The sequence below is a fragment of the Polypterus senegalus genome, chromosome 9, assembly GCF_016835505.1.
Source record: "Polypterus senegalus isolate Bchr_013 chromosome 9, ASM1683550v1, whole genome shotgun sequence".
Taxonomy (NCBI): domain Eukaryota; kingdom Metazoa; phylum Chordata; class Cladistia; order Polypteriformes; family Polypteridae; genus Polypterus; species Polypterus senegalus.
The window spans coordinates 89,454,158-89,468,135 of NC_053162.1; the positions used below are offsets into that span (position 1 = coordinate 89,454,158).

Consider the following 13,978-nt stretch of genomic DNA (forward strand, 5'->3'; position numbering starts at 1 on the left):
GATTTGATTGCATTATAATTGTGCAATCATCTTTAAAGTGTCTGTAAAGGTTAGGGAAACGGCTGCCAACTATACTGGACCGATTAGTGTGGCCAAAAAGGTGACCTGAGCTGTACGGCAGCAGTGCCAACCACTGCACTACCTTGCCTCCTTGATATCAAAGAAGAAAGTATGCAGTCACAGATGCACAGTCATTGATTTCATCAAATTAAAGCAGAAATACTTAAAGGCAGAAAATTCAAAGTGGCATGTACAGTAATCCCTCGCTATATCGCGCTTTGACTTTCGTGGTTTCGCTCTATCGCAGATATTATATGAAAGCATAACTAAATATATAACGCGGATTTTTCACTGCTTCGCGGGTTCTGCGGTCAATGTGTCTTTTTACTTCCTGTACATGCTTCCTCAGTTGGTTTGCCCAGTTGATTTCATACAAGGGATGCTATTGGCGGATGACTGAGAAGCTAACCAATCGGAGCACGCAGTTAAGTTCCTGCTTGCTGAATGCAGTGTGTTAACCAGGAAGTCTCGTCTCGCTCATTCAGCATCAACGTGTTTCGCTGTGTAAAGAGTTGTGCTCTTTTGTGTTTATCTTTGTGCATAGTCAAGCCCTTCATTATGGCTCCAAAACGATCTGCTACTGCTTCAGGGGCCGTGCCCAAGCGCAAACGGAAGATGTTAACGATTGCCGAAAAGGTAAATGTTTTGGATTTGTTGAAGGCTATGATTCTTTTTATTTAAAAAGTAGGAAAGGAATATAAGATCTACGGCCGCAGTGTCCTTTTAACCAGGGTGCAAAACAAGTTGTAAGTGGATGTAATAAGGCAGTAGTCTGGATGGAATCTGCTTTAGGGTTTTGGATTGAAGACTGCTGGAAGAAGAACAACGACGGTGCTACACAGTCGCCTGAAGAGGCTCCTTTAGAAAAGCTGTAACGCTCTCCTTTGTTGTGCAGTAAAATTAAACTCATCGTTATCGGACAAGTCATCGTGTCATCGTGTCATGTACTTAGTACATGTACGTATGTTTAGTGTCACTGTACACACATTTACTGTATACTATTTTTCTTGCGTTGTACGTATTTATTGCTGGTGGCCTGTCTATCGTAATGGCTGTAACATATGTGATATCGGAGACATTCAATATCTTTAAAATAATATTTAGGTTTTACTGTATATAAACAGTGTGTTTATATACATAATTTCAATGAATCTTACCTAATATCTAAGAGAATACAAAGGGATTATGCTGTATAACTCTGCGGGGAATATTTATAAACAGTGTGGGAGAGTTTATAAGGGCTTAAAATATATAAAAATAACCATATAAACATATGGTTTCTACTTCACGGATTTTCACCTATCGCGGGGGGGTCTGGAACGCAACCCCCGCGATCGAGGAGGGATTACTGTAATGGTTGAAGCCACTGGCTTGTTCTATTTTTTGAAGTTGTGCTGAAGGCTCTCTAAATTGTCTGTGCTGATGCTTTGTGCCTTTTCTTCTATGAGAAAGATAGAAATGTCTTGTAAATAATAATAAATCTTTCATTATTACTATTATTATTTCATAGAGTCTCCTGTGTTTTTCAGGTGGTGGTGTCAGGCTTGTTCAAGGTTTGTTCTTTATCTGCACGTGGCTAATTATTATGCATGCATAGGTCACGTGCCACCTTCTTTTATACTGAGTACTGACATGGTACTCAAACATCAACTTGCACATTGGTCAAAAACCTTGAACAAACCTTCTGGTTAATGACTCCTAGCATTCCATTTATCTACTTGAGTTATGGTTTTAACATCTTGGTTCTTGTAACAACTTGTATTTGCTTAAAGGCTTTTAACATGTCTCAGACAGTTTTACTGTCTAGTATTTGATAATATCAGGCCCGTTTAAAACAATGTTCCAAGTTGCTCACAAACCCAGTTGATGGCTAGCCAATGCAAACACGTCAGCTGCAACTAAAAAAAGTAGGTTGACCTACTCTATGCAGCAGTCTAGCCAAGCATTTTGAATATGTGTAATTGACATAATTAACATTTTAAAATTATAACTGTTTATTATAATACACTATTACTTCACAAGCAGAGAAAATTCATTATTTATGCTCTATATGTTTCATTATTGTGGCCAAAAAGGTGACCTGAGCTGTGTGTCAGCAGTGCCAACCAATGCACCTTTGTGAGATCAAAGAAGAAAGAATGTTTTCAGAAATGCGTGATCATCTATTTCATCAAAACAAAGAAGAAATGCTGAAATCACAGTCAAAAGTCAGAAAAAATATGTAGGTCTTTTAAAGGCAGAACATTTAAAGTTCAAAATTCAAAGATCCCCTGATCATAGCCACACTTCTGTTTGTGTTTTTTCACACGGCTTCAAAGACTAAAACAAAACTGGTAATCTTAAACCAGCTACAAATACAAGGAGAATTTGTTGTGCAATATTTGTGTACACTGGTTTATTTTCTTTTGCTTTGGGAAATAACAGCAAATCATAGTTGTTCCTATTGAAGTTGCTAAATAAAACAATGTTTTTTAAGTTGGAATTTAAATCCAGTCTTCTGGTCGCATAAGGCCACTTGGATAAGCTAAAATGATGAAAAAATACCCACAACCTTGTGCATCTATTAGGTGTTTTATTAAATATTTCTCATTGGTTGGCATAGATATTGCTTATTTAATATCTGATGTCAACAAAAGAGATTACCCACAGGAAACTGGAAAAGCAATTAATTGTATAGTGTACTTCTTGATCAGTAGATGTCACCATTGATTTTGATTGTTTTCACTTCAAAATATCACCTTTTACTGACAATGACAATCATGTAGATTTTTACAAGTCATGCTGTTTTTTTTTAGTTAGGTGGCAGTGAATTCTGAGCAGATGGATATTTGGCTTTAATATAATTTTGGAAAGTTCTGAATTTGATGGACTTTATTAATGGTTTACTGGTGTATAGATAGAGTTGATCATCATCATCCTGAATTAATTTCAGTTGGTTTCCTTTTTCTAATTCTTAATTTTAAAAATTACTTACTTCTGTAATGGAAAGCTGTTATGGTGAATTGTGATATTCAATTATTATATTTGAGGTTTTTTTTTTATTGGAGTCTTGTATAACAGCTTTGCTGGATAGTCATTAAAAGTTCTTTTCTTTTTTATGAATTAGAAAACTAAAGATGCAGCCAATTTCTTTTCACTCTGCTAAAGATTTTTGTATTTACTTTTTAATGATTCAAAAAACTGACCTGATATCATCATAAACTAGTATAAACGTATAACGCATACACTTCCTTTTAACACTTGTTCTTCAATTTTTTGTGACAGATGACCTCATTACTTCAAGAACAAGAACTCTGCGATCCCTGGTGTCCTGGGCACATCAGCATGCTTCTACATGTCAAACTGCACCAAGTCTTCAAGAAGTCTTGGGATCTGATTATCAGAGTGTTGTGCGAGCTATCTGGTGCTGTGATGATGGTCACAACTATGTAATGGACACTTACCCTCATCACTTGGCTTTAGATGTCCCTGCTGCTACAGCAGTAAAGTTGGAGAGTGATGAAAGGTTGGGGCACACTATGTTAGACAATGGTGCAGTGGAGTCAAGCAAACAGCCGCTAGCCGCCACTACTCCATCGTGGAACACAGATTCCCACCAGCCTGTGTTTCCAGAGGCAACGTCTCTTGTGACAAGCACGGGGATTCAGCTGCAGCACAGTATATCTCACCAGCCTGTTGACACAGAAGAGAGGCTACAGAGGATACGAGAACCTCTAACAAGTCTGAACAGTGCTGAAGCTGGGAAGGGCATGAATGGTAAGAGATGGAGCCTTGAGTAATAAGCTGAAACTGGTATTAAATGTGTAAATAGTTGCACTTCGGCATTGTCAGTCATTTAGTGAAATGAAGAGAAACAGCTAAAGTACAAAAAAACCACGATCAACTTAATGTAATTATGTACAATTGTAAAATAAGACTACTGGAGTGTTTCAGTGTGACAAAGATGTCAGAAACCAAGTTTACATTTTATGTGGCCTAAAGTTACTGTTAATAGTTCTAAATATCTTTACATTTGACACTCTTTCTTTTTTAACTATTTAAAAGATTTGCTAAGCTCATCACAAACAGAAACACAAGAAGAGGACGAAGAGGACAGTGATTTGTCTGATAGGTACTTTAAAATATTTACTTTTTTTAAATAAATGTTTATTGTAACTACATTATTGTGTATTTTTGCATTGAAACCGTAAATTATTTTTGTTACTTTTTTGTAATCAATATTAAGCTGATTTATAAAATTTGACTTCTAAATACTATATACAGTAGTTATAAAAATTAGTAAAATATACATAATTGTTAAAAAATTACATTTGTGAATTCTCATATGACATGTAAATGTAATTTATATATATTATTATGTCTTGACTAATTAGTTTACATTTCTAGGTGGAACGGTGTTGGACAGGTCAGTGTAGCAGCCTCACAACTCCAGGGTTAAAATCAATTCCATGTCACTTGTTGTTTGGAATGTGTCCACTGATGGAACATTTATGTTTCATTTAAACTCTAAATTGGCTCAATATAAATGAATGTGGGCGTTTGTTCGCTGGAATGGAATATAACCTGGGATTAATTTAGTTCACTGCTGCAGGTATTGACTAAAACTTCCCTGTGAACAATCCTGAAATAAACAGGGTTCAGAAAGCATGCATCTATAGTGGCATGCTAAAGTTTGGGTACCCTTGCTTAAAATGTCTGTTACCGTGAATAGTTAAGTACTGCTCTTTTGAGATCTATCTACAGATTTTCAATGATGTTTAGGTTGAGGTATTCCATTTTAGATTTTGAAGAGTGTTTCAGATCATTATCTTGTTGTAGGACCCATCCTCTTTTTAACTTCAACTTTTTTATAGATGGTGTAATGTTTGCTTCCAGAATTTGCTGGCATTTATTTGAATTCATTCTTTCTTCTACCAGTTACATGTTGCCTGTACCACTGGCTGCAACACAAGCCCAAAACATGATTGATCCACCTCCATGCTTAATAGTTAGAGAGGTGTTATTTTTCTGGAACTTGACACCCCTTATATTGATTTCATGAGTCCACAAAATTTGTTTCCAGAATGCATCAGGCTTGTTTGGATGCTCATTTGCAAACTTCAAGCACTGAATTTTGTGACTAGGATGTAGGAAATACATTTTTCTGCTGACTTAACTATGAAAATCATATTTGTTCAGGTGTCATTGCACAGCAGAACAGTGCACCACCACTCATTTTCCTGAATGTTTTTTGCAGTCAAACAGGGGTTTTTATTTGCCCTTCTAGCAATCTAACTACTACAGTAACACGTTTTAAGCAAGGGTGCTCAGATATTTGCATGCCACTGCCTAACAGTTATTAATTATGACAGCAGAGTCACTTGTGCATGTACAACTGGTATTTTTTGCTAATTGGGCTTAATATGTATTATTTTAGTTGTAAATCTGCATAATATGACTTAAAAACATAATCAGATTTTCATACAAGTCATAAAAGTAGATAGGGAGAACCGAGCTAAACAAATGAGACACTTGGTCATTTATTTATTGAAAATCACCCAGTAACTTTGAGTGGCAAAATTGAAGGTGAGATTGGAGTCGGGTGTTGTCAATCAGTATCATGGTTATTAGTCAATGTGATGACAATCAGGTGTGAATGGGCACCCTGTTTCTATTAAAAGAACAGGGTTCTGTTAAGGGCTTTATCTTCAAACACGTTTGTGCAGTATCAGTGTATCATACCATGGACAAAGAACCTTTCAGAGGACCACAGAAAAAGAATTGTTGATGCTCATCATACTGGGAAAGGCTACAAAACCATCTCTAAAGATTTCAGACTACACCAATCCACAGTCTGACAGATTGTATACAAATGGAGCAAGTTTAACACTAGAATCCCTGAAGTCTTTGATACAAGTCGTAATCCCGGGCCACTTTAAATTCTTTCACACCTCTCCATCAGCGTCTTTTGTTTTGTAAATGATGATGATGTTTTAAGTCATATTTATGCAGGAATATGGAAAATTCTGAAGGGTTCACTAACATTAAAGCACCACTGTGTAAGCAGAGAATAAAACTACAGCTCTGTCACCTAACAAGTTTCTTGGTTTGTCTACAATTTGAAGGATAATTTTATTTGTCAAATCAAAGCTATCTGTTCACAGTCATGTTAATATATGTATCTAAATCTGTCACATGAACTTGCGCCCTTAAAGTAAGGCAAGTGAGCCTGTTCTTTCGATGCAAAGTGTGTTTCAAGAGGCGTGGGTTCAAATTTAAAAACAAAAGCTTTAAAACTCGCTGAAAGAGTCAGTTTTTAATGCTGATTGTGACTAAGTATTGATCTACATCATCAGGTTGCACAAAAATTGTAAAACAGCATGTCCATGCCATTTTAGGAAGGAGGAAAACAAAAAACAAAATGATTTTGAGAGATTCGGACATTTTTAAAGAAGATAGATAGATAGATAGATAGATACTTTATTAATCCCAAGGGGAAATTCACATAATCCAGCAGCAGTATACTGATACAAAAAACAATATTAAATTAAATAGTAATAAAAATGCATGTAAAAGCAGACAATAACTTTGAGTAATGTTAGCATATACACCCCCGGTTGGAATTGAAGAGTTGCATAGTGTGGGGGAGGAACTGTGTAGCTGTGTAGTTTACCTCACTGCTAGTCTTCCTCCACAGCAAACTTTCAGCCCCGGGGGCGTGGTGTCCAAGTGTAATATTGAGTTCTCCTTGAAAATCTTTCTCCTGCTGCTGCAATAATTGACAGTATTGAGTGTTACTGTCCTGGAGTGAATTTATGTTTGTTATATACATTGTGAAATCCCAGAGCGTGTACAGCTGCCCTAGAACCTGACACAGAAAGGCAAGAGACAAGTTTTGTACACAATTCACGGTTTATTTACAACTAGCAAACCCACGGTGTACCATACGCCGCATAATCAGGCCGGTTTTTTAATAATTTTTAAGCACAGGGAGAAAATTAACATTTGAAAAATCGGTAATGTAATAAATCAGCAAGAAAAGCAACATTGTAACAATGCACGGAACGAACCAACACACAATCGTCCGTGCGGCGCTCAGGCGCGGAGGGTGGAACGGGAGGAGAGGAGAAGGACGTCCATTCGCTCCCTTCGTCATGCTAGTCTGCTGATTTCTCGTCCCGTATGCACTGCCTGCTCATGTGCCCACCTCCAACTCGTCACTCAAGTCTTTGTCGTCTTTGCACAGTCCAGATGCATCTGTGACTCACGTAGACTTTTCATTGCTCTGTGCAGTTTTAGTTGCCTTTCTATATATAATCCTCCAAGACACCCGACCACGGTAGCAGCGAGGTGGGAGGGGGGTGTGTACAAAGTGCAGGAGCATCTAATAAGACTCATGTTTGTCGCGGATGCGAATTGCTGTTTGTAGCGTGTAAAACAGTTTGCTATGGTGCATGCGGTCGTGCATTGTAACCGAAAACTCGGTTTTTAAAGACTGCTCACTTCATTGTGTATACGACTGTAGGTGAATGAAAAGATGTAACTCTGGAGAGGGCAACATACAATACAGCGTTTTACACACTGCATACAGCTATTCACATTCGCGACAAATTGTTTTACATGCTGCATACAGCGATTTACATCTGTGACAAACATGCCTCTTCTTAGATAGTCCTGTCGCGTCCACCCTCGTTCTCGAAGCATACACACCGCCTGGTCATGTGGTGCCTCTGTGTGAACCGGTCAGGCACAGAGAAGGTCAGCTGCTGAGAGAGCGTCTCGACTGTTGCAGGGCCTGCATTGGTGAAGCAGGTGAGATGGTAATGAAACAGAGGCACAGGGCTTATTGGTTTTTAAAGACTGCTTCCTTCATTGGGTTTTAACCAATGCACGGAACGAACCAACACACAATCATCCGTGCGGCGCTGAGTCGCGGAGGGTGGAACGGGAGGAGAGGAAAAGGACGTGCATTCCGCTCCCTCCGTCATGCTAGTCTGCTGATTTCTCGTTCAGTATGCACTGCCTGCTCATGTGCCCACCTCCAACTCGTCACTCAAGTCGTTGTCGTCTTTGCACAGTCCAGATGCACCTGTGACTCACGTAGACTTTTCATTGCTCTGTGCGGTTTTGGCTGCCTTTCTATATATAATCCACCAAGACACCTGACCACGGTAGTAGCGAGGTGGGAGGGGGGTGTGTACAAAGTGCAGGAGCATCTAAGAAGACGCATGTTTGTCGCGGAGGCAAATTGCTGTATGTAGCGTGTAAAACAGTTTGCTATGGTGCACGTGGTCGTGCGTCGTAACCGAAAACTCGGTTTTTAAAGACTGCTTATTTCATTGTGTTTTAACCTCAGTTGTAAAGGAATGTTTTAAGGATCCCATGGGATACCCCACGCAAACTGTTTTACACGCTGCATATGGCGATTCACCTCCGCGAGAAACACGCCTCTATGAACAGTCAACGTGGCTTGGAGTAGCATGTGGCCTCTACGACAGACGAATATAAATGACACCGTTTTTTCTGTGTCGTCGTATCCGAGTTGTCGGGCGTGGCTCTGCAAGTTGTTGTCGTATCCAGTGGTCTTGGCGTTGGTGGGCGTGTCTCCATCTTGCGTGCGCCATAGGTGTCTTACTTGTCGGCGGCTTAGTGAATCCACGCCCTTCCGCGTGATTTCCAAATGTCACACTTTCTATCACTATGTGTGATATAGTTATAAAGCTTGGTAATCATACTTGCAAGGATGATAAAATCATTTCTTGTTCGAGGGTTTCAATATTTCTATCATACTCAATTTTTGAGTATTTATCAATATTATTGTTAAATACTATGTATTTATATATTGTGAAAAGATCAGGCTCAACATACTTAAAAAGGTTTGTAGACAGAAGTGTCTCTGTTGGAGTCCAGACATGAACTGTTTGAGGTTTGGAAAGATGGAGGTTTTAACTGATAAGACCATAAGTGATGTAGGGGAACCTGACATCAGGCTGGGAGCCAGAACCAGAAGTGACGTCAGCCTGAGCGGCAGAACCGTAAGTAACGTCTTCAGCAATGAGACCGGTTTTTCCCACATCTTGTCTGCAGAGATAACAGGAGAAGGTTTCGTGCACCCCGCCACCCCATGGCCTGGCTTGGAATTACCTTTGCTTGGTCCATACAGCGTCCTCCTACTCACATGTGCATGACAATATATTCGTCATGTCATTATTTGGTTATCCTTATTAGATAGTAAGAAACTGCACCACATATAGTTTTTCTTACTCATCAATATAATTACTGTACTTATAAATAATTAAATTGGTTATGTACCATTGCTTATTTTCTCCTCTGCTGAAACAACAGTACAGTATTTGATTAATGAAGGATGAAGGCCATGATAAGGTCTGAGTATTCAATTAAATTTATAATTATCAACTAGAATATCACAGCACACATTTATCATTCTTTTTATTCTGTTTAGTGGGTTGGACATTGCGTTACTAACGTGGTTCACTTTCTTATCTTAAATCAAACATTTATCAGTCCGTTTCACATTAAGAATAAAGTCATCTGAATTCAGACAATATTTGATGAGGAAAAGCATCTTGAATTACTAAGCGCAGTTAGCAACACATACCAAATCAAAGTATTTTAGTAGGAAGGATTACGATTCAGTACCAGAGTAACACTGTACTAACAAGTCTTCTTTTATAGTATATCTTTGCACATTTGATTATTTTATGATTTGTTTAATAGTGGCACAGTATATACTGTATAATGCGCACTACTGTAATATTGACAGGATTAGGTGACATCAAATATCAAGATTAATGTGATATAATTCAAAACTCGGTTGAAGCTTGAATAAAGTCAGTTCAGCAGAGTCAGCTTCAAAGAGCTCATATAAGAAACCAAGTTCTAGAATGCAAGAGCAATAACGAGAACTCTTTAATTGCAATTTAAATGTTATAATTAAAGAAGTCTCACTACAGACTAAGGTAGAAAGTTCTCGAGAGTTGTAACCACAAAGCTAAATGGATAGGGATCGTAAGATTTCAGCAGTTGCATGTATTTATAAAGATTAAGCTGCCTACAAAGGTATTGTCAGTGGGTACAGCTTTGGTTTTGTTTGTATAATTAAAAAAAAACATGTTCCTATAAAAAAAAAAATCATATTTGGTCATGCTACCCCTGGGTTAATATGAATTCAATCTGCCTATAATTGACCAGTGCCACAATTAATAATGCATCTTTCTATGTTATCAGTCTCTAACTAAAGGTAGTTTCCTTTACTTTCATTGTTCTCTGTTCTTTTTTTTCCCCAAAATTTCATCATGCGATCTGCTGGTAACTCTTGCAACAGTTGTCAAATTGCATGCATCTGCAATCAGAAAGAGAAATGCGCAGAACATATAATGGAATTGATGTCATAAACTGGTGGGCAGTTATGGAAACTGGCCGCAAGAGGTTGTTTCTTCTAAAGGGGGCAATACCAGCTTCTGCGGCCAAAGGTGTACTTACTTTTTTCCCCAGTAGACCATTACATCTATTGATATTTTTGTTGAATGCTGTAAATGATTGAAAAAGCAAAATTTTCCTTGTGCTTTTATTCAGGCATATCAGCTTTATGTCTAGGCATTGTTTGTATGAAAATTTAATGTTTGCCTGTTCAAATATGTTGAAAAAGTCAACAATTCTATAGAGGTACTTATTTTCTTACATGACTATATAAACATTGTAGTGATTTAGTGAGGGTTTTTTTCATAACATAAATTACGGTATGTTGATTTATCAGTTATTAATAGAATAAACAATTTTGTACTAAACAAGGTGGCTTTAAATGAGACCTACAATGCTGCTGAATTAGTATTTGTTTAAAAAAAAAACTGAAAGGGAACATTAGCATTTGTTTTAGCTTATAGTAAGTATTATCTATACATATAAAGGACAGTTGGTATCCGAGAGACTGTGTTTGTGGAGGGATGGAGAGTTAAGGTGTGTGGGGGAGTCACGTGATCATCTCCCCTCCCGTTCACGTCATTTCATTCACTTCATTTCGCTCTGAGCTGAGCTCTGCAGCTTGACGCGGTCTTGCCGTTCTTTTTCCTTACTGTTTAGTCCTCTCTCCTTTACTGATTTATATAAAGGAGAGTTGGGATCCAAGAGAGTGTGTTTGTGGAGGGATAGAGAGTTAAGGCGGGTGGGGGAGTCACGTGATCATCTCCCCTCCCATTCACCTCATTTCATTCACTTCATTTCGCTCCGAGCTGACGTGGTCTTGCCGTTCTTTTTCCTTAGTGTTTAGTCCTCTCTCCTTTACTGATTTACTGTTTACTAGACGCAGTACTTACTGAATAGTATTTTTTCCTTTAGTGTTTCTTAGTGTTCAGGACAAACCAAAAATGTTGTATATAAAGAAGCTCTATAAGTTGCATGTAGATACATAATTATTCCAACTACAGCGACTGCAGCGAAGCGCACATGGTCTGCTAGTAGATGTATAAAAATCTAAAAGAGGGTGCTAGATGCAGCTCGCTCACCTACAGTTTTTTTTAGTTGTTTTTTGATTAGGAAGGAGGTCAGGTCAGTTTCTTGTCATTTGTGCGTAGTACAATGAAATTCTTACTTGCATATGTATTTGTAAGTATCATTTACTGTATGTATATATATAGAAAAACACTCTGTAATGTTACAATATTTGATATTTTAGTGATTGACTATTCAGGAACCTTATGACTTGTGGGTATATACTATCTCTGAACTATACTGTTTTCCAGAAAGGATGAGTGAGAAAAGTAGCTGTACAGGATAGCTGATGTCTTTAAGTATATACTGTTAGATGTTCTAAGGCAGTTAGTGTTACACAAAAAGCAGCTTGGTGCTGGTAATACTCTGTACCACCCTCATCACCATCTGCAGTGTTTTATGATCTTGAGCTGAGCAAGTACCATACAAGGATATGATGCAGCCAATGCACCCGTAGACGTTCATGAGAACAGATGAGGCAGGCATCTAACCTTGGGCATCGGAGGAAGTAAAGGCACTGGTGGGCCTTTTTGAATAGGGACTGTTTTGCGCCCATATCAGTTTGTCACTGTATTTTTTGTTGGCTCAAACAGTATGGGTAGAGAGAGAGGGACTTTCTTTCTTTCAAAATAAAGTTCTTTGGACTTTTTTTATCATTAGATAAGAACAAACTGTATGAACTAGTAGGTCAATGTAGTTTTAAAATGTAGTTTTACTTGAGAACAGTGACCCTAACAATATAAGAACAATGTTCTTCTGCTTGCATTATTATCCACTTCAAAAACATATAAAAATAAGAGCCTAGTTCAGTAGTTGGCAGACAGTAAGAATTTATAATTTAATGATGCTGTTAAATATGTATCCTACATTGATTTAACAAAATACATCCTAAATGAGTTCTACACATTATATATGCCTTAAACTGTTGTGTTTTGTGTGTTTAACTCCATCCCCCCACCCCCCACCATGTGTGCCACTGTCTAAATATACTAATACATATTTCTGACATTGGCAAGGTATTCATTTCATTCAAAAAACTTGTTTGAAGTATATCATTCACATGTATTTGCTCAGAAATACCATGTCAAGTCAAGACTCTTCCAATCTTATCAAAGCTGTTAATCTAGAATTCTATGCAGAAAAATTAAAATAAATTTGCCTATAAACTACAAAAGTATGTTATAAAGATACCAAAATGGTTCTAATTTATTTAATTGAAAACTGTTTCACAAAACAACACAATTAGGGATTTATTCAAGAAATTAAAAGTATACCAGACAACTTCCCGATATCATTCAAAACTAAGCTACATAGAAGTAGAAAAGTTAAAACAGTATTGCAGAGATGTTTTTGAAACATCAGGTAAAGAAAACATATTTTTTAAGTCAGTTAGAATTGTCCAGAGAAGTTAAATTTTGAAAAATTACAAAGGAGTGACACACTGCTCACGAGGGAGGTCAAAGGACACATGTCCAATGAAGCCTGGAATGGCAAGGGGTATTTTTCAATGGAGCTAAATCTTTCCATGTGACATTATGATATGTTTGTAAAGCAACTTGTTTCTTAAGAATTGTCATATGCCTGCCACTGGTTAATTCTATAAAATTATTAATTTTCCTTTCCCTGTTTAAGTGTAGTATATTTAATGACAGTTTTTCACTTGTAATTCTCACAAGATTTGGGAGCAGTGTATCTGCAAATCTGTGTATTAAAAGTAGTTGATGCACACAGGATATTGTATCTTAGTATTTTTCTTACAGCTGCTTTATAGACTATTTAAAAATAAAGAAATGCTGAAGTGAGTGAACACATGTTATTTTGTAGAGATTTATCCAGTGAAGAAGAAGAGGAAAAGAAGAAAAGTGGTTCTTCTGATGAACTATTTGAGCCACACCCAGAGAAGAGGTAAGAAACAAAACAAATTAACATGGCTGTCCAAATGTGGATTGAAAAAGTAACTTTTTTGTCACGTTTTGTGAAAGCAACACTTGAAGTTTTATCGTTAAGATTTATTACTCCAGCTAGATTTGAAGATTTCATATTGTATCAAAACTAGGCTTTATTTTATTTTTTCAATTTAAAATAAAGATTTGATAAAGGATAATGATGGAAACATACAACTGAGTAGTGTGTTGAGCAGATGGAAAGATTGAGAGGTTGATGAATGAGAGAGAAGGTGGGATGATGTGGAGATAGTGAACCAGGAAGCACAACAAAATAGCAAGGAAGAAGTAAGGACACCTATGAAGAGGCTAGAATACGGGAAGACTGTTGGTCCAGATGACATACCTGTGGAAGCATGGAGGTGTTTAGGAGAGATGGCAGTGGAGTTTTTGACAAGATTGTTTAATACAATCTTGGAAAGGGAGAGGATACCTAAGGAGTGTACTGTGGTAACCACAGAGAGATAAAATTGATCTGCCACAGCATG

General features: G+C 37.5%; 1 protein-coding gene across 2 annotated transcripts in view; it reads left to right on the plus strand.

Annotated features, from left to right (window-relative positions):
- znf276 (zinc finger protein 276) overlaps positions 1-13,978 on the plus strand; it is a 68,514-nt gene that overhangs the window by 33,344 nt on the left and 21,192 nt on the right. The window contains exons 4-6 of one of the 2 annotated variants that reach the window (XM_039763453.1): positions 3,325-3,816; positions 4,105-4,171; positions 13,372-13,452. In XM_039763453.1, the coding sequence (XP_039619387.1) occupies positions 3,325-3,816; positions 4,105-4,171; positions 13,372-13,452 (640 nt within the window). The remainder of the gene's footprint in view (positions 1-3,324; positions 3,817-4,104; positions 4,172-13,371; positions 13,453-13,978) is intronic. The other variant, XM_039763454.1, reaches the window with a different exon arrangement.